This window comes from Lactuca saligna, chromosome 5 (genome assembly GCF_052625555.1).
Source record: "Lactuca saligna cultivar CGN05327 chromosome 5, ASM5262555v1, whole genome shotgun sequence".
Lineage (NCBI taxonomy): Eukaryota > Viridiplantae > Streptophyta > Magnoliopsida > Asterales > Asteraceae > Lactuca > Lactuca saligna.
Genome location: NC_136421.1, coordinates 301,689,851 through 301,712,198, shown reverse-complemented (window position 1 = coordinate 301,712,198; position 22,348 = coordinate 301,689,851). Strand labels below are relative to the sequence as shown.

Here is a 22,348-nt window from a genome sequence, read left to right as displayed (position 1 = left end):
AATATATAATCCTAATCACGTAAACAATATTTAACCAAGAAGCATGATACTTACAATAGTAATGTTCTTTCTATTAAAGAAAATATGATCAAGATTTGCAATCTAGGGACCTTCAGGTATTATTTCACTGTAGGTGTTATTTCACTGCAATATAGAAATGTCATTGAGCATAAGTGTTAAACTTAAAGAGGCAAACAAATTATATTATGAATCATATCATAAGTATAAACATAAAACTTGAGCTAAAATTAAAGAACCAAACAAATTTCTAAATTTGACACATAATTTCAAAAAATACATATCGTATATATGGCTTCTTGACCAAAAAAAAAATAGAGATATGATTCTAACATGCTAGTAGTTGGGTTAGCAGTGTACCTACACTACAAAACATAACTATTTGAGTATATATATATTATAAAAAAACAAGAGTATACGGTTCCAAAGAATTCTTACCGTTACGTTAGATATGAAGCATGTTACAACCGTGTTAAAGATAACATTTTTTTCACAATGAGGGATTTCATATTCACCACCAAAGCCTCCTTTATATCATTTGACATAAAATATGCTTCAAGTTTCCTAACGTTATTTAACAAAAAAGTTGAAATATAAAGTTAATAATAAAAATCACCAATACTTCATTCACATAACTGCTAAGAATACATTTTATATTTAAATTGATTGCATACGAAGAGGAAAAGATGAAATATGAGGTTAACCAACATCTATTGAAGACGAAAATGATTCAGGAAAGAGAGAGCGTGGTGGCTTCCTGTCCATGTGATTTGGATAATTTGTAAGTTTCTTCTCTAACTTATTCTTTTTAATTCGAAATCGTCCTTATGAAGAATACGGTTATATATTAAGTAACCACCAACTGTCACTAGTTTAAATAATTTCAGAATTTCACCTTTGATATCCACGTTTTCATAGATACTTAGTATGTAATGATTATCAAAACTTAATCTTGCTAGAAGTCTTAATGGAAAATCAATTTTCTTGATTTTTTGCCGTTATACTAACTAAAAAATGGTTGAGGAATACATAAGTACGGTTATCAATGCAGTTACAATTTATGGTTTTTAACTGTTTTAAGAAATGTATATGTGTATAACCCCACTTCATCCATTAGAGTATTGAATAAGAATTAATTCCTTGATGCTTTCACGATAATCGAAATTTCTTATATTAAGTTAATTAATAGTATTTATTACAATAAAACAAATGAATCTCAATTCATACGTTAATGAAGATAGCAGTTACTATTCTTATATGGTTACTACTAATTAGACCCCAGATTTTCTTAGAGGACCCCCATTAATGACTTTTTAAGCATAAATTTCTGTGCATTTATAATATTAATAGCTTTTATGATTACTAAAAGTTAACTTTTTTTGAAACTCGTATTTATCATTTAATTCTTATAAACTTTTTATTTATTATATATTTTATTTTTTTATAATCAAATAATAATACAAATATGTCAATTTTTTTTATATATTTTAATATTTTCTATATTTTAATATTTATATAAACCAATAAATAAAAATAAAATGATATTAAATATTTAAATGAAAACTAAGTATTATTATTATATCGTATTTGAAGTCACTTATTATTATGCTTTTATATAAAAATGATTTTAATAAATTGCACTAAAAACCGAAAATAAATTAAATTTTTTTTGTTTAAAATATTTTATTTTGTATATTTGAAAAAAAATAAGTATATTTTTATTTTAATACTTATTTATAAAAATAATATTCTTTTTCTATAAACAAATCTTTATATTAAGCCATTTTATTATGTAATAATTAGTTTTATTTAAATAAAATATAAAATAATCATGAGGATCTAATATTATGTAATAATAATTAATAAAAAGATAATTATTTGGTAATGATTAGCTTATTTTAAGAAAAAATTAGAGTAATTATTAAAGTAATTATTAAGGGGTCTTTTAAGAAAATAAAAAGGGTCCAAATAGTTGAACCCTTCTTATAAATTAATGATTGAATGAAAGTGGCAGTTACAACTGGGTTGTGAGTATTAAACAACATATTCTTGGATTTTGGATGAGAGAAGTTCGATATTGCATTCTAACACATTAATCGAGAAGTTATTTAATGATGATGGTTAATCTCATGTTTGGGACTAAACATAAAAATTACTACAAATCATAAGGACTATTTATGTAATTTGATGTGTTGGCATTTTCTGATTGGTTCTAATATTTGTTGCTCTAATTATTAATTTTTCATATAACCTCTCTCTCTCTCTCTCTCTATATATATATATATATATATATATATATATATATATATATATATATATATATATATATATATATATATATAATATCTGCTAATATGACACCACTTAGACATCCTATAATCATTTTTATAAAAAGTCAACCTATAATCAACTTCTTGTAATCATCTTTTTCGGAAAACAATACAATTCCAACCAATAAAAATATTTCAAAAATTAATTAGGGTTGTCTAAATGGTAAAATAGGGTGTCTTATTAGTCAACCCCTATATATATATATATATATATATATATATATATATATATATATATATATATATATATATATATATATATAAGGAAACGATCAAATGAGAACACTTAAAAGGTTGAGAACGCCAGAACAACTGTGAACCAATCATATAAAGGCATAAAAAGAATTTTACATTATAATTAATTATGTATAATTTATGAGTAGTTAATTAATTCCTAAAATCAGGGGATTCAATATGACTAATAGATTTTTTACCCAAATATTAGGAACTTATATAATCTATTTTTAATTAACAAAATCAATAAAATGATTTTAAAAACGTTTTTAAAAAAAAAAAACAAACAAACGCTTTTTTTTTTTGCTTTAAGTTTTTTTTTTTACCAACCACATCAAAAATACTGACGCATTAATCATTTTATCCGAATATTAGTAATCATGCATGAATAAATATATATTTGTAGTCATATATGAAGCCGATAATAATTTTGAACAAATAGATAAATTAATTTATATTCATAAATGAATAAAACACAATTAAAGAAACGTCACCATAAATGAAAACATTTAAATATGAATTGCTTCAATTATTAATGAATATACATTTAATCTTCTGAATACATTTAAATACATATTTAATCACTAATGAATACACATTTAGTCATAAATGAATAGAAAACACTGTTAAGAGACAAATAAATTCTAATATGGTATCGATTTTGGCTTCCTTGGTTAAAGAGATTGATTCATTGTGGGTCTCCGATGGGTCATAGAGGCGTGGTAGTCCGACGATGATTTTACTCAGATCGTCTTAATCTTTTGTGTCACCCAACTTCACTTTTCCATAGCATTCTTTCTATGTGTATATTTTTGTCTGATCAAGCTATTGTGTATGTATCAACATACAAACCCAATATTTATAAATGAATAAGACATGAGTGAACAAACTAATCAAATATAATAAGCCAATCTATGATATTTAGTGTTCATAACTGAATAAGGTGTTAGTTAAAAAAAGAGATTAACGTCTTAAGCCATTTTTATTTATTCATTGATGAATAGATCAATGAACAAATTTATATGTCTTGTCTTTTGACCCAATAAACAAACCTGATGTTCGTAATTCGGTTGGATAGCAGCAAATGGTGTTCGTAATTTGATTGTAGGAAAAAAAAAAACTGAACTTTAAGTGCAATATCCTTCAAATTTCCTAAGAGGAAAAGAAAACAAGAGACCATCATTCCAATCCTAATCCTAAAATGAGTTCATTGTGGCATTTTATCAAACACCAAATGGGCAAAAAAAAAACTCTTAAGTAAATTGAATGAATAATGAACTCTAACAGATACCAAAAATCGTATTAGGGCTTCGTAAACATTAACTCTAAGTAAATGAATAGAATTGCAAGGAAACTCACATGGATTAGTGGAATTAGTCGAAGGTAAATGTAATTCTAAATTTTCGATTATGAAAGTAATCAGAAGATGATATCGCAATATAAGAACACGATCCTCTTAACCCATCCATTTACCTGCCACCAACCAGAGCAAAACACCGCAAAGGGCTCGCTATCTCCACTGTTGCTGCTCACTTCACTGATTTCTTTGTCCCATCGGAACCCCTCCTTCCCACTGGTTGAACCTCTGGAACTTCTCCCCTTCCCCAATCGAGCAAAACCTCTAAAAACCTCACCCGCTTCAAAGCTATTGCTGCTTGTGACGCCTGGGATTTGCTCCCCGCAGCCGGACGATAAGAGGGAAGCCTTGCTGATTCACTCACCTTCCCCTCTGGCCTCGATGAATAGATGAGGGAGGCGACGAAGCGTGCCCTAGGTATAGAGAGAGAAACAACAAATTAAAAGGAAAGATATCAGTATGTGAGAAGTTATAGAAATTAAATAAAGATTCAATTACTATTATACCCTTTTCACCATTTAAAGTTACACTTTAATACCAATAAATTTTCAGAATTCACATCAATGGTCCGTCTGATAATAGTCTTAGATTTGAATATTTAGATGGTTTAGATATGTTCTCGCGTTCTCAACCTTTTAGATATTCTCATTTGATCCTACTCCTTATATATGTATATATATATATATATATATATATATATATATATATATATATATATATATATATATATAGAGAGAGAGAGAGACAGAGAGAGAGTCAAGATCAAATAAGAAGGAAATTTTTTGTAGGAAGGTAAGAAATTTTTTTTCTACATATTTTTTTCGCGAACAAACAAAATGAATCATTAGATGATTCATTTGTAAAATGATTCACAAGAAAAAATTCTGAAAAAAAACATCTCGATGATTTATTTATACAATGATTTTGTTGTTATACACTAAAATTGTCATAAAAATGAATTTTTTCTTAATTTACTTAAAAATGAATCATAAAGATGTTTTTTTGATAATTTTTTTTCTTGTAAATCATCTTATAAATAAATCATCTAGTGATTCATTTATTTTGTTCGTCAAAAAAATACGTAGAAAAAAAAAAAAAAAAACTTCTTACCTTCTACCAAAAATAAATTTCTTACCGGATATATATATATATATATATATATATATATATATATATATATATATATATATATATATATATATATATATATATAAGGTAAAGTGAATATACCTAACAACCTTATATAAGCTTAGGTACCTAACCACATCATACTATGTAATTTTGTATCATATTTGCATTGTAATCACCCAAACTTCTTAAAATTCAACCTCATAACTTAATTGCTACCAAAATCTTTGGAATTTCACCATTATCTATTTTCAAATGACGTCTTTCTATCGAAGACCCCCTGGTGGGCTTCATATACTACCGTTACAAATCAAATGATGTATGAAAAATATAATGATGAATGTCTAGAAATCTTGGAAGTAAATCAAGTTAATGGTTGAAGTTTAAGAACGTTAGACGATTGCAATGGAAATATAATGCAAAACAATGTAGTATAATGTGGTTAGGTACCTAAGCTTATATAAGGTTGTTAGGTATATTCACTTACCCACATATATATATATATATATATATATATATATATATATATATATATATATATATATATATATATATATATATATATATATATATATATATATATATATATATATATATATATATATATATACACTAAAAAATTACTTATTAGAACGAGTGTCGTGTGGTGCCCCCACACGCTATGAAGGACGGCCATGTGCATTAATTCCGTCAGCAACGTTTGAATAGAGCATATGTGTATTTATGAGTATGGTCTATCCGTTGGAAAGAAAACTCATAAGAGGGAACCAATGAAAACGATGATAGGTACAAGGGGTTGCATCGCTATTTACAGGAAAATGAATTGAATTTGATTTAAAAAGTTATCTAAACTAAGAATGCTATACTTTTTAAGGGTTAATGTCATAAAACCCTCAAATTTACAGGATTTTGTCGGTTTTGCCCAAAGTTGAATTTTATATCCGTTTTTACCATAACATTTTCGAAAAAATGTTCAGTTTTACCTTTTTACCGGTAATAACATATTTTCCAGGTTACCATTATATTAAATTCGCAAAAAAATCCTTAAGGTTATTTTTTTTGCGTTTTTACTCTTAAGTTTATAACTTTTCTACACTTTTACTCTAAGTATTTTTTTTCATAATATACGTATTCTTGTAGAAAAATCGTATTTATATACGAAAAAATGTTTAATTAAATATTGTATTTATATTTCTTTAATGTTATATATATATATATATATATATATATATATATATATATATATATATATATATATATATATATATATATATATATATATATATATATGTGTGTGTGTGTGTGTGTGTTTGCAAGGTTATACCATTTAAAAAGATAAATAATATTTTTAGAATTATGAATACGTGTTTTATAGATATAGTTTTTAGAAGTATAAATACATATTTTTACATTATTATATATAAATATGTATATATACTTCTAAAAATATATTTATATTTAAAAAAACAAATATCAAAATACATATTTACACTTCTAAGATTATATACATATATATATATATATATATATATATATATATATATATATATATATATATATGTACTTGTAGTTCAAAAAACATATTAATTTGCGTTTTTTTACATCTTAAATGGTTTATCCAAGAAAAAACTCATACACACATACACACACACACACACACACATATATATATATATATATATATATATATATATATATATATATATATATATATATATATGAAGAAATAAATTTTCTGCATGAATACATTTAATATGAAAAAAAAAAAAAAGGTAAAAGTGTAGAAAAAAATATAAACTTAAGGGTAAAAACGTAAAAAACTATAAACTTAAGAGTTTTTATGCGAAACTAATATAATGGTCACCTGTTATCACCGGTAAAAGGGTAAAACCGAACATTTTTTCGAAAATGTTAGGGTAAAAACGGATATAAAATTCAACTTTAGGTAAAACCAACAAAACCCTAAAAACTTGAGGGTTTTTATGACATTAGCCCTACTTTTTATTATAAAGTAATTAACTTGAATCTTTTTTGATTTCGTAAAACTTGTTTTATATACATAATCGAAACAATCATCTCGTATCAACCACGAAGTTGGGTGTTTGAATGTGTCATTGCTCATTAATATGTGTTATAGATTTTTCAGTTATTTATAATAGGGTAATTAAATCTAACCTAGTAAATAATTAAAATCATTTTTATTAAATGTTATATTACTAAATAATTTAACATTAGGTGTAAGGCCAAAATATTTCATAAGTTAATTAAAAAAAATTAAATATAAAAGTTTAAATATTTAAGAACTTTAGATTTATTTTAAAAAAAAATAATAGCTTGTTAAAATTGAAATAAGAACAAAATAAACTAATGAATTTTAATTTAAGAATTTTAAAATAAAATGGTAATTATATTAATTAAATTGATATTCATTTATTATAATCATTATATTAAATTATTACATGAAATTTATTTAAGTAAATAAAAACCCGTAAAATGACATGTGGAAAAAAAAATTAATTCAAAATAACCACAAATATGACAAAAAAAAACTTTTCTTTGTTAGAGGAAATATATCACGTTTTAGATTTTTTTTATAGGTCATATTCTTGTATTGTTTATTTTTTTAATTTAAAATTCATATCCTAAGGAAGGTTTATATATATAAGGTAGTTTATTTTATTAAATTTCAGAATAAATGTTGTAGAATATATTACATTATTTATTTTATTCATTATTTTCTTTATATATATAAAAAAATTATTACTTTAAATAAAATATGTAATATTTATAATTTTATATTAAACTTTTTCACACCTAATAAATATTATATAAAAAGCTGATCTAAAATTATTATTTTTATATAAACTGTTTTAGCGTAGCTCAATCATTTCCAAGGAAAATATGTTTGAGGTTTATTTAATTTAGTAAATAAATAAATAAGGGAGTTGGCATATTGTAATCATAGCGAGTTGTTGCATAATAAATACGGCCTATTTACCTTATTTAAGATCGTTCAAAGTGTCCCGATTGGGATTGTTATAATTCAATATTTTAAGCTTTAGGATAAAAAATATATAAAATTAAAAATTACATACTCTAACTTTATACTTATGAACAATAATTGTCATGAGTTCAAAAGTTATAATAAAAAAACTATAAATAAGTAGATAACTTTACATTTATCCAAAATTTTGTTCTATTATCACTTTTCTAAGTCATTCCTTACTTTTAAATTTTGGTTTTATCAACTATAAAAATCATAATTAAATCACATAAAAATGTAAAGTTGTATACTTAACTTTTAAGATATTTAAAAAAAAATGACTATCTGGAATATGACATTTAGAACTAAAACAATTTTGTTTTGGACTAACTTTTTGAGTTTATGTCATATAAAACGTATTTTTTTCCAATTATATATATATATATATATATATATATATATATATATATATATATATATATATATGTGTGTGTGTGTGATTCAAATCTTGGATATCAAAGTAAACTTGAAGAGAAATAATAATATTTCTTCAATTCTCAAGATGATGTTCGAAATACAAAGAAAATTTTGAGATTTTAATCAATTATATTGTTTTTACTAAATCTAAAAAGAAAAAGTTAAAAACATAAGAAAAAGTAAAGATAAATTACTATAGTTGAAAAACCAAAAATATTCAACATTTTGGATTTGAAGGTAATAAAAATAATTTTAATTGATTATTAAAGATTCCTTTATTTAGTTTACCGGATATTATTTTAAAATTAGAAATTATGAATTTGAAAAAGACGCTTGTAAAGGCTTGGATTAGCATGAGCCCCCACACATTCTTTTAGGGGTCAAAAGTGGGAAAACTTGTGCGGTCGTCTTCCACCTCCAACTGTGTAATCCCAGCTAACAACGTCATCTCTCTACTCTGTCTCTTTGCATCTTCCTGCAAGTTTTCTTTTCCCCCAATTCACCCCATTTCAAAATTCCTTTCGTTACGTTTCTCATTCCTATACAATCTTCTGTCAATTCCTTTCCTTTAATAGTTAAAACCTCCTCCAGTAATCTCTCTCCTTTCCACACTTACTTTTCCTCATAACCAGACCGAGGGTTTCGTTCCACCTAAATCGGCACCTTCTACAGATCACAAACCCCAGTAAGTTTATAATCACCGCTTATGCAAGTTTTTGTTGCGGGTTTATACAACTCTTTGGATCTTGAATTGGGTTTTATTTGTTGTTAACCTTTTTTGTTGTTTATGTATGCTTTTTGTTGCAGTTTTTTTTAAGAAATCCTCCATGGAAGCAAGAACTGGTTTTAGCATCATTGCCGAGCATGCTACTCCGAGCAACCAAATTCTGTGGTTGTCTTCAATTTTTGGGGGCTTTGTGATGTGTAAATTTGTAAGAATTTTTCCTCGGTAGCTTTGTCAGTTCGAATTTTAGGTAGTGATCATATGCCTTCTTAACTCTTATAACAAGATTAAATTGCAATTTCATTCAATAATGTGTTCCTCCGTTAATATTGTTCTTGAATTCTTAGTTGAAAAATGAATGTAGCAGTAGACATCCAAACACCTCTTTTTTTAATGTTTATATCTTGATCTGATTTAATTTTAATTGAATTCTAAAAGGGTGTTATGTTTTTATGTGTTGAAGGCGTATGAATTAACCGGCATAATTAGTCCCCTGATGTTCAAAGGTTTTATCAAACTTGAAAACTCCAAGAAACTTGAATGGAAAAACCGGTTATATTCCTTATCATATTTTTCTAAGCATTTTGTTACCTAGAGAATCATTATGTTAGCTAACTAACTTGATCTTATAACTTGTGTTTTTTAGTGGCTTCTCGACTTTCCATGCAATTTTTGCAGCCATTGGTGCTCTGTACTTTTTGGTCTTCTCAGATCTTTTCGATGAGAACACCCAAAACCAACAAGTGTTGCTCATCAACCGATCATCTGCATCATTGGACACTTTACTTGCGGTATTTAGTCCTCATTTCTGTAACCTTTTTTGTGAAATTAGTTAAATGCATTGAGTCAAAATTTAATAGATGCTCATATATAGCTTACCAGATTAAGTTCTATCCCTATTAAAATCAAATACGTGTTTCATTTGTTGTGGTATTGTTGCAGATGTCTATTGGTTATTTCTTGTCGGATTTGGCGATGATTATATGGACATATCCAACTTTAGGGGGTTTCGAATATGTAAGTATACAATTGCCTTCATAGGCTCATGGAAGCTTGTGGCCCTTGTTAATGTCATAAATAGATAACGAACTTTTTATTTTTTTCACAAATTAACCATTTAAGGTACTTTTTGTAGAAAAAATGGTCATTGATGTTGTGTAAAAAAAAACATATAGTTTGTTACTCATTTATAATATGTTTTAGGGCCTCCTCTACCCAACTATAAAGTGATCAAAGTAGGCCAACTAACTATTAAATTGGTGCCATTCACATTAAATTCGGTCTAATACGACGGCGTTAAATGATCATTATGCCCTTGAATTGAATTTTGCCTTTGAAATTAATCCAAAAAGTAAATTATAAATTTGGTCCATATACTATACCATTTTTTGCAAGTTTGTTTTGTTTTGTTTGCAAATTTGCCTCTATGAATTCATATTGTTGGAGCGTTAAATTCGACTATTTTCATCGGTTAAAATGACCATTTTAACATTGTATTAAACCCGGAAATAACTATTCTGCCCTTGTATTAAACCTGGAAGAGACCAAATTGGTAATTTACATGTAATTTTATTATAAAATTATTTTCTAAATTATAAGAAATACTTTTAAAATGATATTCAAGACATTTTGTTTTGATTCCATAATTCATGTTGTCGCAGATATTGCACCATGGGCTCTCTATGTTGGCCATGGGTCAAGCCCTTTTAAGCGGCCAAGTTCAGTTCTACATCCTAATCGTTCTTTTCACGGAGATCACCACACCCTTTGTCAACCTAAGATGGTAACGCTTCAAAGCACCATGTATATTTTCGCATTCAAAGTCCAGAAATCGATCATAAGAAAGATATGCTTATGCAAATGCAGGTATCTGGATATCGCTGGTAAGAAGAACTCGACGCTTTACGTGTTGAATGGCGTCGCAATGTTTGCAGGGTGGTTGGTAAGTCTGTCGTGCCCTCGAAAATTAGGGTTAGTTGACAAAAAAACACAAAAATCGGTTAATGGGATAAATCTATTCAATTTATGCAGGTTGCAAGAGTCATCTTGTTCGTCTACTTTTTCTACCACATGTTTACACATTTTGATCAGGTAAAATTGCTTGAACCTCATGGATTTTTGATAGTCGGAAGTCGGAACCACCGTTGACCGCCCTTTTTGTTGTGTGTTGGTTTCAGGTGAACCAAGTTTATCCGATGGGGTATTACAGCTTGCTGACGATTCCGCCGGCGTTGGCGGCGATGAATTTGATTTGGTTTCGGAAGATCGCCAAAGGATTGATTAAAACCCTCACCAAGTCAAAAGGCCATAGCCATAGCAGCTGATGATGATTGATGATGCCCTTGTATTCATTCACTCACTATTTTTATGCAACATCGTATTTAACTTTTTTTGTTGCAAACCTGCCGTCTTTCGAGAATTCGAGCAAATATGCAAGAAGACAGTCAGACAACCACCTAAAATTTGGAAATCCAATTATTTTAAGCCAAAGATAGTTTTTTTTTTAATATATTTTTTCTGCTAATAATAAAAATAAAATACCATTCAAATAGCCTATAACTAAGTTTACATAAAATTAAAGTTTTATAATGAAATGAAAACGTACTAATTAACGTCAAATATATAAAACTGAAAATACTAACGTCAACTACCAGTGCTGGTCCAGTGAGTTTCACAAAATTTAAACAAACGATCCAAGCTGAGCTCGAGCCTGACTAGGCTCGGGCTCGACTCGTTTAAATATTTATAGGTTTGAATTCGGTTCGTTTCGAGCCTTGTAATACAAAGTTCGAGATTGGTTCGTCAAGAATTGTATGGGCTCGGGCTCGATTTGGGTCAGTTCGTTTATGGTATGCTCTAATTTTCTAAAATGGTATTTATTAAATAATTATGTATTTTTAATATATAAAAATAAAAATAATGTTTTTATTATATATATGTAGGTTTGTTTAGGCTCGCGAGCCTAATTGAGCCAAGGAACAGAGGTTCGAGCTTGAGCTCGTTTAATAAACAAACCTAATATTAAGCTCGAGCTCGATCAGGCTCGTTTAAAATTGATCTCGAGTCGAACTTTTAACGATTCGATCTCGAGTAGTTTGGCTCGTTTGCACCCCTAATTGAGTTCCACAAAACTTAAACAACATAAAAATATGTTAACTCTTTAAATTTTTTTATTTTTTCATTTTCTACAAAATTAAACAATATAAAAAAATGTCATCTTTTTTTAAAGTTTTTTTTTTTTCATGTGCTATAAATACTTGCTAAATAAAATACATCGAAATTCTCTGGAAATATGTTGTGTAAATTTTCTAATAAATAAATATCATAAAAAATGGTATGCAATGCAATGCAATGCAATTGCCAATTGGTACTCTCGTCTCTCAAGACTCGATATCAAGTTCTACCCTTCTCTATTCTCGCCAAAGACCTTCGCCAGTGTAGTCAATCACACAAGTTTTCCATATGTAACATCCATATGTAACATGGGCAAGATATGTTAATGAGGTGAGTTTTGACGTTGATTCACCCCAAACCTAAAAATTTAATGGCTTTGGATTTTAATTTTCAATTTATTTATCCGTTGACGATTAATACCTGTTACCTTTAAATTAAATGGGTTAGATAGATCATTGTCAATTCGCTCCACTTATAATCTGTCACACACACACACTATATATATATATATATATATATATATATATATATATATATATATATATATATATATATATATATATATATATACACACACTAGCCGTTTACCCGCGCTAAGCGACGGGTACGTTTAGTTTCTTTAATAAATTAGTTTTTTTATGCGATTAAGATTAGCAGAGTAAAACTTTCATACAAATATTTGATTGAATAAATGATTTGATAATAAACATTTGTTTATTCAATGTTTTTGGTTTTGTGGTTTAATCATTTAATGGTTGATTTTTTGATTATATTGAAAATTTGTATTCAAAGAAGCTTAATTAGTTTTTGGTTTTGTGGTTTAATCATATTATATAATTTAGTGACATATTCATCTTGTTAAAATTTTCTTAATAATTCAAAGTTTATTAATTAAATAGTAAGAAAGGTATTTGCGATTAAACAAATTCAAACTATATTTGCTTTTTTATAAAACTAAAAATTTATTAACTGTTTTTTTAAATCATTCTTTAATGACAGATTAATAAATAAAATAACAACTAAAATCTCACCGTAAAAAGTTTGGTTTAATTAATTTTTGGTTTAACTGTTTTGGTTTAAAGTCAAATCCGAAGAACATGTGTATTAAACGTGTTTTATGTGTAATATTATAGAACTATTTATTGTAGCATTTAAAACTAAAAATATCTTACTGTCACAATTAATAAAAACCAATCCATAAATATAAAATATAAAACTTCAAATGAAATCTTATCCTCGATTCCTACATTTTCAAAAACTCATTTGGTTATGACATGTAAACTTGTATCTAACTCTTTTACGGTGACCAAATCAAAACTATTAGAGCAAATTGAAATTTGTTATTCAAAGATACATTCATGCAAATATTAGAGGAATACCATGACCACTAATAAAACAAATGGTTGGTTATACAAATATACAAATAAAAAACAAATGGCTAAATGTAATAGCAATATACTTCCATTAATTGGTTAATTATTGTATCGTAGATAACACCAACATCAATTCTAATAGACTTGAACTGTTTTGGCAAGCCTTTCCCCTCCAGCAAAAACCATCAAAATTATAGCCATCAACATCTCGATCATCTGCAGCAAACCACAAATTCACTAACATTGAGTAATCAAATCTACAACTTACCATTCATATATAGAAAAGTCATAAAACCCGACATCATATGGTTGATCCTTACCTGTTCTCCCAGAAAATTCAAAACTTTTTGTTAACTTATGTATCCAGGAAATGAATGTCAATTTAGGGGGAAAAAAACAAAAGTAGATAAGTTAACAAAAAGTTTTGAATTTTCTGGGACAACAGGTAAGGATCAACCATATGATGTCGGGTATCATCTAGAAAAAATGTCCCTTCAAATTCTTTCAAATCAGGGTATTATACTTTTTTTTAAGTCTTAACTTAATAACATTATACACCCACAAATGAATGCATCAAGTTTTACAAACTTAAAAAACTTTTGACATCATGTTGCCTTGATCATTAGAGATGTTCTTCTAACCTGTAGTAAAAAAATAATAATAATAAATAAATAAACAAAAACCCCATAAAAATGGCTTAATTGACATTAAGTCATCAATTTACTTGAATGTCAATTATAAATATGCAAATTCGAGGAGTTAGGGGGACAAACCCATTATTAGCGATGATCAGGTCTTTAAGAAGCATATAAAGACAGGAGGCCATGAGTTCAGAACTTAAATACCTTTATTTTCATCTCGAAGATAAAACAAAATCTAGGGCTTGTACCCTTTTGCATCAAGTCTCATGGTTGTTCCATCAAGTTGTACATTTTTATATATCTTCATGGATCCAACTGCATGACACATATAAACCACCTTTTAAGAAGAAAATTTGATGAGATTAGAAGATAAAAATATCCCTGGAAAGGAATTTTCACATTTTAACGTAATGCACCTATGATCTTCTACTTCTATCATAATGGATTGAGTACCTTTTTAACTCACCAACTTCTGAAAACAACACCAGCAGAGGGATACATGATGATGATGATATTGACTTGATAAATTTGATACTTCACCATGAAACATGTAGATGATGTGTAGTACATATTTCCCAGTTGTTGCAAAACCTTTAGAAAATCACACAATTTTGTAAAAAGTAAGAACTTATTGTAAGCCAAATCAAGAAGAAAGTAACATATCTAAATAGGGAAAAGTCTGTGTAAACCAAATCAAGAATAAAAGTACCGCTTGTAAACCAAATCAAGAAGAAACTAAATCAATCATACACAAATCAAACCAAACTTTGTTCATATATGCAAAATCAAACCATAGATTTGTTTCTCTTCCATCATAGGATGGAAAACCATGGTGATGGCTTATATGTATGCAAACACACACATACACACACATAGAGAAAGAGGAAGGCCTACAAAAATAATAAAGCAAATAGGCAAATTTAGAACTTCAGCATGAAATACATCGAGTGATGACTTATCATACCTTGTAGTTGACTAATGTTCACAGAAAAAGCCAATGATACGATAAATATTCCTTTTGGTTGCAACTGTTCACAACATGAAATACACCGGTTGCAACATGTATCAGTTTATCTATATTTTTAGAGAAAGATGAGATGGCGTTGTCCTCATTATTTCGATCGATACCTCTTTTCCAAATACTAAACCCATATTTGATCTTCAAAACATTATGTTTTATAGATCATGAACCTCATATGTAGCTGAAAACTGAAATCTCTATAAACAGATAATAATAATGAAAAAAAACAACAGGTTAAACTTACCGAAAGGGGAAAAAATGAGGAAACAGGAGCGTTTTCATACATGTAATCGAGTCTAGAGACAAAATCAAAAAAGATAACTGCAAAATACAAAATCAAGAGAATGCTTATTAATGGTCATCTTACCAAATATGTGTATACAAAGAAAAGGAACAATGGCGGGGTTTTGTGAAAAAGAGAGTCGATAGGGTTTTTAGAGAATAGAACGAAGGAGGCCAGATAAAATGGAAGGTGGGTGAGAATTGAGACATATTTGTCGATATTGGGGGAAATCCAGAGAATGCTTTGTCAAACAAAGAATGAAATCCAATTTCAAATTTGAATCCCATTGAGAGTGTAGTATGTGATTGAAAGTTCGAAATGCCATTGTTGATAACTTCAACAGATTGGAGAGGGGCATCTGGAGAATAAGAGTAGGAAAAGATAAAGGTTGATATTTTTGTTCTTAACTAGAACCGATGGCTGGAAGACATCAATGGTGACGGTGGCAGAGACTGGTGGTGGTTGTTATGCTTCCTTAGAAATGGAGCGGTGGTGCTCGTCGATAGTCTTCAAAAAAAAACCCCAAAACACAAAATAGGGCGGTATTTGTGGAAGTTCTGTAGGTGAAAATAACATTAGCAACCATGGTTTATAAGTAGTAACAGACACAAAACTCAAACGAAACAAAATAAACTCCCATAGATTCAAGAACAGAAGCGGGGAAGGGACATCAATTTACCGATGAAAGCTCTATGATGTAAGATTTGTCGTTGCACTTGCCCTTGCCCAGAGTTTGGAGAGAAAACATGGATGACAGGAGAGAGAAAGAAGAGGAGGCAATGAAAGTTGAAATGGGTGCTAGGGTTTTTAAATAGATTGTTAAAGAGAGTTCAATTCAAAATTTCAATTAAATCAGAGTTGAGCAAAGATTGAGGGATGATGAACAACTGCCATTGACCAAGAACGTAGGTGATCTGGTATTATTTAATCTGACTTTTTCAATGGTCGGTTGATAAGATATGATTTTTGGAAATGCATAAAGTTGTTGTAAATGCTGTTTAAGGGTTGTACCTCTTAAAATTCAGCAAAATCTTGTAAATGTTTTTTAAGGTGTATATATATATATATATATATATATATATATATATATATATATATATATATATATATATATATATATATATAAGGTTAGGTTATAATGTGAATTGTAACTATTGTGTGAATTTAAGGATCCTTTGTGGTCTAAGCATTTTTTCTAGATTAAATTATATTTGAAAATGGAAATTATCGGATTTCAAGGGATAATTAATTTTTTTATTTTAAAAATTATGATTGTTTTTTAGTTAATTCAAATCGAACATATTTTTTTAACCCTAAACGATCCGATTCTGTTAGAATGATATTCAGACAGAATATATATTCTGATTGAATGAACATTTTGAAAAATAACAAATATTTGAACCGATGAGTTGAAGAATAATAACAAAAATTACATTAATTCTTATAGAATTCGGGTAACAATTATTAAGAATTACATTTATTGTTAAAGAATAAAACTAAAAAAACTTTCAAATCAGGAAAGAAAACATCAAAATCTAACAAAGACATTAATATATTCTAAAAGAATATTGTTGTTTAAAAACACTTTCAATTTTGTATTCCGTTCTTCAAGCATCAATTTCTGTGAAAACAAAACCAAATTGTAGTTTAGAATCCAATAATGCATTAGCAGATGAAAAATAAAAAACTAAATTCATTTGGAAAAATATGTGGACTTATGAAATGCACCAAAACCAATAACCAAGAATTGTAGAACATGCATAAATCAGTGAGAAAATATTCATATTACATTCCAACATAATTAGAATTTGTGATTCCATTCCAGTAGAGTTGGAATTCAAAATGCAATTACCGTATGTATTCTGTTGGAATTAAATCATAAGTTTTACTTCACCTGATCATTATGTAAAAAAAATTCAAATATTTAATTACCTCACCTCACATTATTCATATTGTAGTATAAATTCTACAATCAAATCCATTATCACATTACCTGTTATCAATTCAGCTTGCAAAGGTAAAAACCAATAAATCATATAATGTATTACTCAAAAAAAAAAAAAAAAAAAAAAAAAAAAAAAAAAAAAACAATTAGGCTTCAAGTATATGAAGCTAAGAATTTCAACGCACAATTCAAATTGAATGAACATTTGGAAAAATAACAAATAACAATCACTTACTTTTGCACTCCTAAATGATGCATATTTTCAGCATCAGTAAATTTCTTCAATTTCTCATAATAAAGAGCATAGGCCTAGTAAAATAGTGGCCTCTTTTTCCCAATGTGATTCGCCTTCATGTTCTCCAGAACATCACCAGGGTGATCAACAAAATCCAACTTCACATACATAACAATAACATAAATATTAAATATGAATGATTTTTCAATCTAAGCACAGTTACTACAAGAAAACAGATTTTAATTTGTGACAAGGAACTGCAAGAAAAATAGATTTAGGGTTTTGTGCTTACCGAAGCAATGGGAGAAGAGGATATGAGCCATTGTAGGTTTTGATATCACAATCAATGAAGAAAATAGATTTTCATTGTTGGTGTTGGAGTTATTCGCCATATTTGGACCTTCAGGTGAAGTATGTGCATGTGGGAACGTTTGTCAGGCAGGGAGACCTAAACAATTAAATTGACAAAAAAAAAATTCAAAAACACAAATTTAGATTAAGGGATCGAACAACATACCAATTTTGAGGAATCGAGAACTTACCTGGGAGAAATCGATGATGGCTAAGAGAATAGGGTCGGCTGAATCGATGAAGCACACAGTCAAATTGAGTCCCGATCTTGACGATGGCGATAATTAAATTCCTTCCTCGCACAACCATCGCCTCCACCAATGCCCGGTTCTCCATTTCCTACCTTAAAGCCTAAATTCCCATGGCATCGATCCGGTGATGATTCAAAAACCAAATCACGATTTTTGCTCTTTTGTTGATTTAAACCAAATCGAACGAGAAAAAAGAGTGAGAGAGAGAGAGAGAGAGAGAGAACGACAACAATCGTAGCTTGAAGATGTACGGTGGGTTGTAGTGCTTCAATCATAGCTTCAAAGGAGAGAGGATGGAAACGGGAGGGATGCGATTTTATGGGTGTCGATGGAAGAGACAATAGGGTTTAAAATAAACTAATTTGTCTAAATTAAAGGATAGATGATTTAATTAATTATTTATTAAAATTAAATAATATTTGGCTCATATTAATTCCTACATCCACACAATATTTGTACGTCCACATTTGCACATACCTCTCTCTCTCTCTCTCTCTCTCTCTATATATATATATATATATATATATATATATATATATATATATATATATATAGAGAGAGAGAGAGAGAGAGAGAGAAATGATCATTTGAGAATTCATAGATTCCCAAGAACCTCATAACTAATTCTACACCATAATATATATATATATATATATATATATACACACACACACATATATATATATATATATAGAGAGAGAGTTAGATTCAAATGATTTCACTATCTATTGTGTGCATGTATGATTGATTCTGGACCAATCATTTTAGTTATTTGAAGAAAATAATTAATGCATATTAAATGTTGAAGATGTAATTAATATCCATTATATCTTCAACATCTAATATGCATTAATTAATTTCTTAAAATAACTAAAATGATTGATCCATAATCAATCATACATGCACACAATAGATAGTGAAAACAAAATAACCTAACCACATATATATATATATATATATATATATATGAGAAATCTGCGAAAAAATCTCAAAGTTTTGCCCCAATTTATGATTTAGTCCTAAATTAAATTTCACTTATGAAAAATGACATATTACCAACTATTACACTCAGTTTAGCCTTACGAACCGATAACCCTTGTATTAGCTGGTTACCCCAGCTGACTGTCCTTATCACCCTCCATTAACCTCTCGGTCATCCACTCCTCCTTTGTAAAAACCCTTTCTTACTCTCCATCGAAGCAAAAATCTACCTGAGAAGAATCAAAGGTAAGATAATCCACGTGGTCCTCCAATATCTTATTTCCCTTATAATATTTGATTAATTTTTGTTTTGTAGTAATAATGAAGGTAGTAGATGACTTGGATACCATTGACGTGGAAGTGGATGAGTTTTTCAAACACAAACAAAGAAGTCGATGCAAATATGAGTTTCTAAACACTCTCATAGACGAAGCGCTTGATGAATGCACCATACCTGAGATAAACCTAAATGGTTTTGAAGGAATGTCGGAAGATGAAGCACCACAGGAGAAGCAAAGTGATAGTGAGGGTGACAATGTAGACAAGTTGCAATTTCAATACTCAACCCATGATCCGAAGGTGAAATGGAACAATATGAAGCCAATTCTTTGGGAGAGGTATGAATCATCACATCAACTAAAGCTTTGTTTGACAAATTACTCTATAAGTAGGGGTTATCCAATTAGGTTCAAGAAATGTGATAGTGTAAAGCTCGTGGTTGTATGTGCAAGTGACCTTGAGAAATTGCAATATCCCTTTGTTGTAAGGGCCTCATTGATGAGCCCTGAAAGATCATTCCAAATCAAAAAACTGGTTGAGCAACATACCTATGTTAGGAATTTATGTAGTGCTAATCTTATGGATCCCACATAGATAGCTAGGTGATTTCTGAAGGAGATGATTAGGAAGCTAAATATGAAATGTAGGGAAATGCAAGCTATTATTCAAAGCAGGTTCCATTTCAAGGTTTCATGGCCAAAATGTTATAGAGAAAAGTTTAGGGCAATTTCTTTAATAGATGGAAAGTTGAGTGATCACTATGTAAAAGTATGGGATTATGGACAAGAGTTGATGAGGTCCAATCCAGGGAGTACAATTCAAATACCTATCAGTGTAAACCCTGATAAAACTACTATTTTCCATAAAATGTATACATGTTTTAAGGCTATCAAAGGATGGAAAGTTGGTTGTCGAAGAGTTATAGGGCTTGATGGGAGTTTTTTGAAGGGACAATGTAAAGGTGAGCTACTAACTGCCATAGGGAGGGATGCAAATAACCATGTGTATCCCATTGCTTGGGCAGTAATTGAAATTGAGAACAAGCCCACCTAGCAGTGGTTCTTGGAACTATTACATGATGACCTGGAATTACAAGGAGGCTTGGATTTGTGTGTTATTTCTGATTAACATAAGGTAATGTTTTCGATTATCTCATTTTTCATTTCATTTATACATATATCAAGCAGTTGCTAAAGAAAATTTTTAATGTAATTGATAGGGTCTTTTGGAAGTTGTAAAGGGTGTAATGCCACATGTGGAACACAAACTATGTGCAAGACATACATATGAAAATTTCAGAAAGGTCTTCAGTGGTATAGAGTTCAAGAATATGTTTTGGACAGTTGCCAAGTCAACTGTTGAGGGAGACTTCAAATTGAATATGGAGAAGATCATAGAAGTCATTCCTGCTGCTTATGATCATTTGATGGCAATGAAGCCTAAATCTTGGTGGAGGGCATTTTTTAAAGGTGGAATGGCAAGAGTGTTTTAATTCCATTATATATGACACCATAAGGAAGCCTTTGTTGGCTATGCTTGAGGAGATTAGACTATATATGATGGAAATGTTATTTAACTTGAAGCAAGAAGCACGTAATGGGTTAATGATGTGTGTTCAGGATCTATTAAGAAAATAGATGAGTTTGGTTTTGCTATCAAGTAAGTATTATAAAATTAAGACAATGTATGAGTTTAGTATTGATATCAATATGTATACTAATTAAAAATGTTAATGTTTTTGTAGGACTTGGTATGTTCATCCTACTAGTTTAAATGCTTTTGAAGTGAGAAATGGCTTCCACTCATATGGAGTGAACTTAGAGGGGATGTATTGTATATGCAGACTCTGGGAGTTATCTGGGATCCGCTGTGTCCATGCCCAAGCAACCATAATTTACACACAACAAGATCCAGCTAGATTCATCAGCACATGGTTTGGTAAGGACAAGTTTTTAGCTACTTATGAATCTAACACCCTTCCTGTTAATGGCAGTAATACATAGGAACCAACACCTTACACCAAACCACTACCACCTGTTGAAAGAAGGATGCCAGGAAGGCCTTGTATGAAAAGGAAAAGTCATATCTCCGAGCATGAAGACATGTTCTCCCAAGTCTCCTCTAAGGGTAGAACTGTCCAATGTCAGAATTGAATGCAAATGGGGCAAAATAAAGTGTCTTGCAAGAATCCCTCAGTCAAACCAACACCAAAGCCTAAGAATAAAATAGGAAGGCTAAGGTTGAATCTAGAATTGACCAATTGCACAAGACTTGGGAGAAGTGGTGGAAGAGGTGGTAGAAGAGGGGGTAGAAGTGGTGGAAGAGGGTCTACCAGTGTTTATGAAGAAGGTGAAAGTTTTGGGGAAAAAGCACTTGGGATTGAGACTCAATTTGTAACCCAAACAACACCTAATGTTGATAGTCAATTTGTCACCCAAACAGCACCTACTGTTGACAGTGAACATGTACCAGAAACACGGGAAGCAGATGTTACGATTGATGTTGAAGGTGATGGTCTTGATATGGCTGATCTGGATCAAATACTGCATGATTTGAGTTACCT

General features: G+C 29.2%; 2 protein-coding genes across 3 annotated transcripts; both read left to right on the top strand.

Moving 5' to 3' along the window:
• The first annotated feature begins 8,896 nt into the window (after window positions 1–8,896).
• Window positions 8,897–11,741, top strand: LOC145048392 (uncharacterized). 2 transcript variants are annotated; one of them, XM_078996860.1, is made up of 9 exons: window positions 8,897–9,212; window positions 9,335–9,459; window positions 9,715–9,803; window positions 9,898–10,042; window positions 10,194–10,268; window positions 10,913–11,034; window positions 11,118–11,193; window positions 11,283–11,342; window positions 11,429–11,741. In XM_078996860.1, the coding sequence occupies exons 2-9, from the start codon at window positions 9,355–9,357 to the stop codon at window positions 11,573–11,575; spliced, it is 819 nt and encodes a 272-aa protein (XP_078852986.1). In that variant the 5' UTR covers window positions 8,897–9,212; window positions 9,335–9,354; the 3' UTR covers window positions 11,576–11,741. The 2 variants fall into 2 exon arrangements, with proteins under 2 accessions (XP_078852986.1, XP_078852987.1); XM_078996861.1 differs by lacking the exon at window positions 8,897–9,212 and having other exon boundaries at window positions 9,378–9,501.
• An 8,695-nt stretch (window positions 11,742–20,436) lies between these two features.
• Window positions 20,437–21,788, top strand: LOC145046963 (uncharacterized). Its single transcript, XM_078995219.1, has 4 exons — window positions 20,437–20,808; window positions 21,005–21,254; window positions 21,405–21,444; window positions 21,530–21,788. The coding sequence occupies exons 1-4, from the start codon at window positions 20,437–20,439 to the stop codon at window positions 21,786–21,788; spliced, it is 921 nt and encodes a 306-aa protein (XP_078851345.1).
• Window positions 21,789–22,348: the final 560 nt, after the last annotated feature.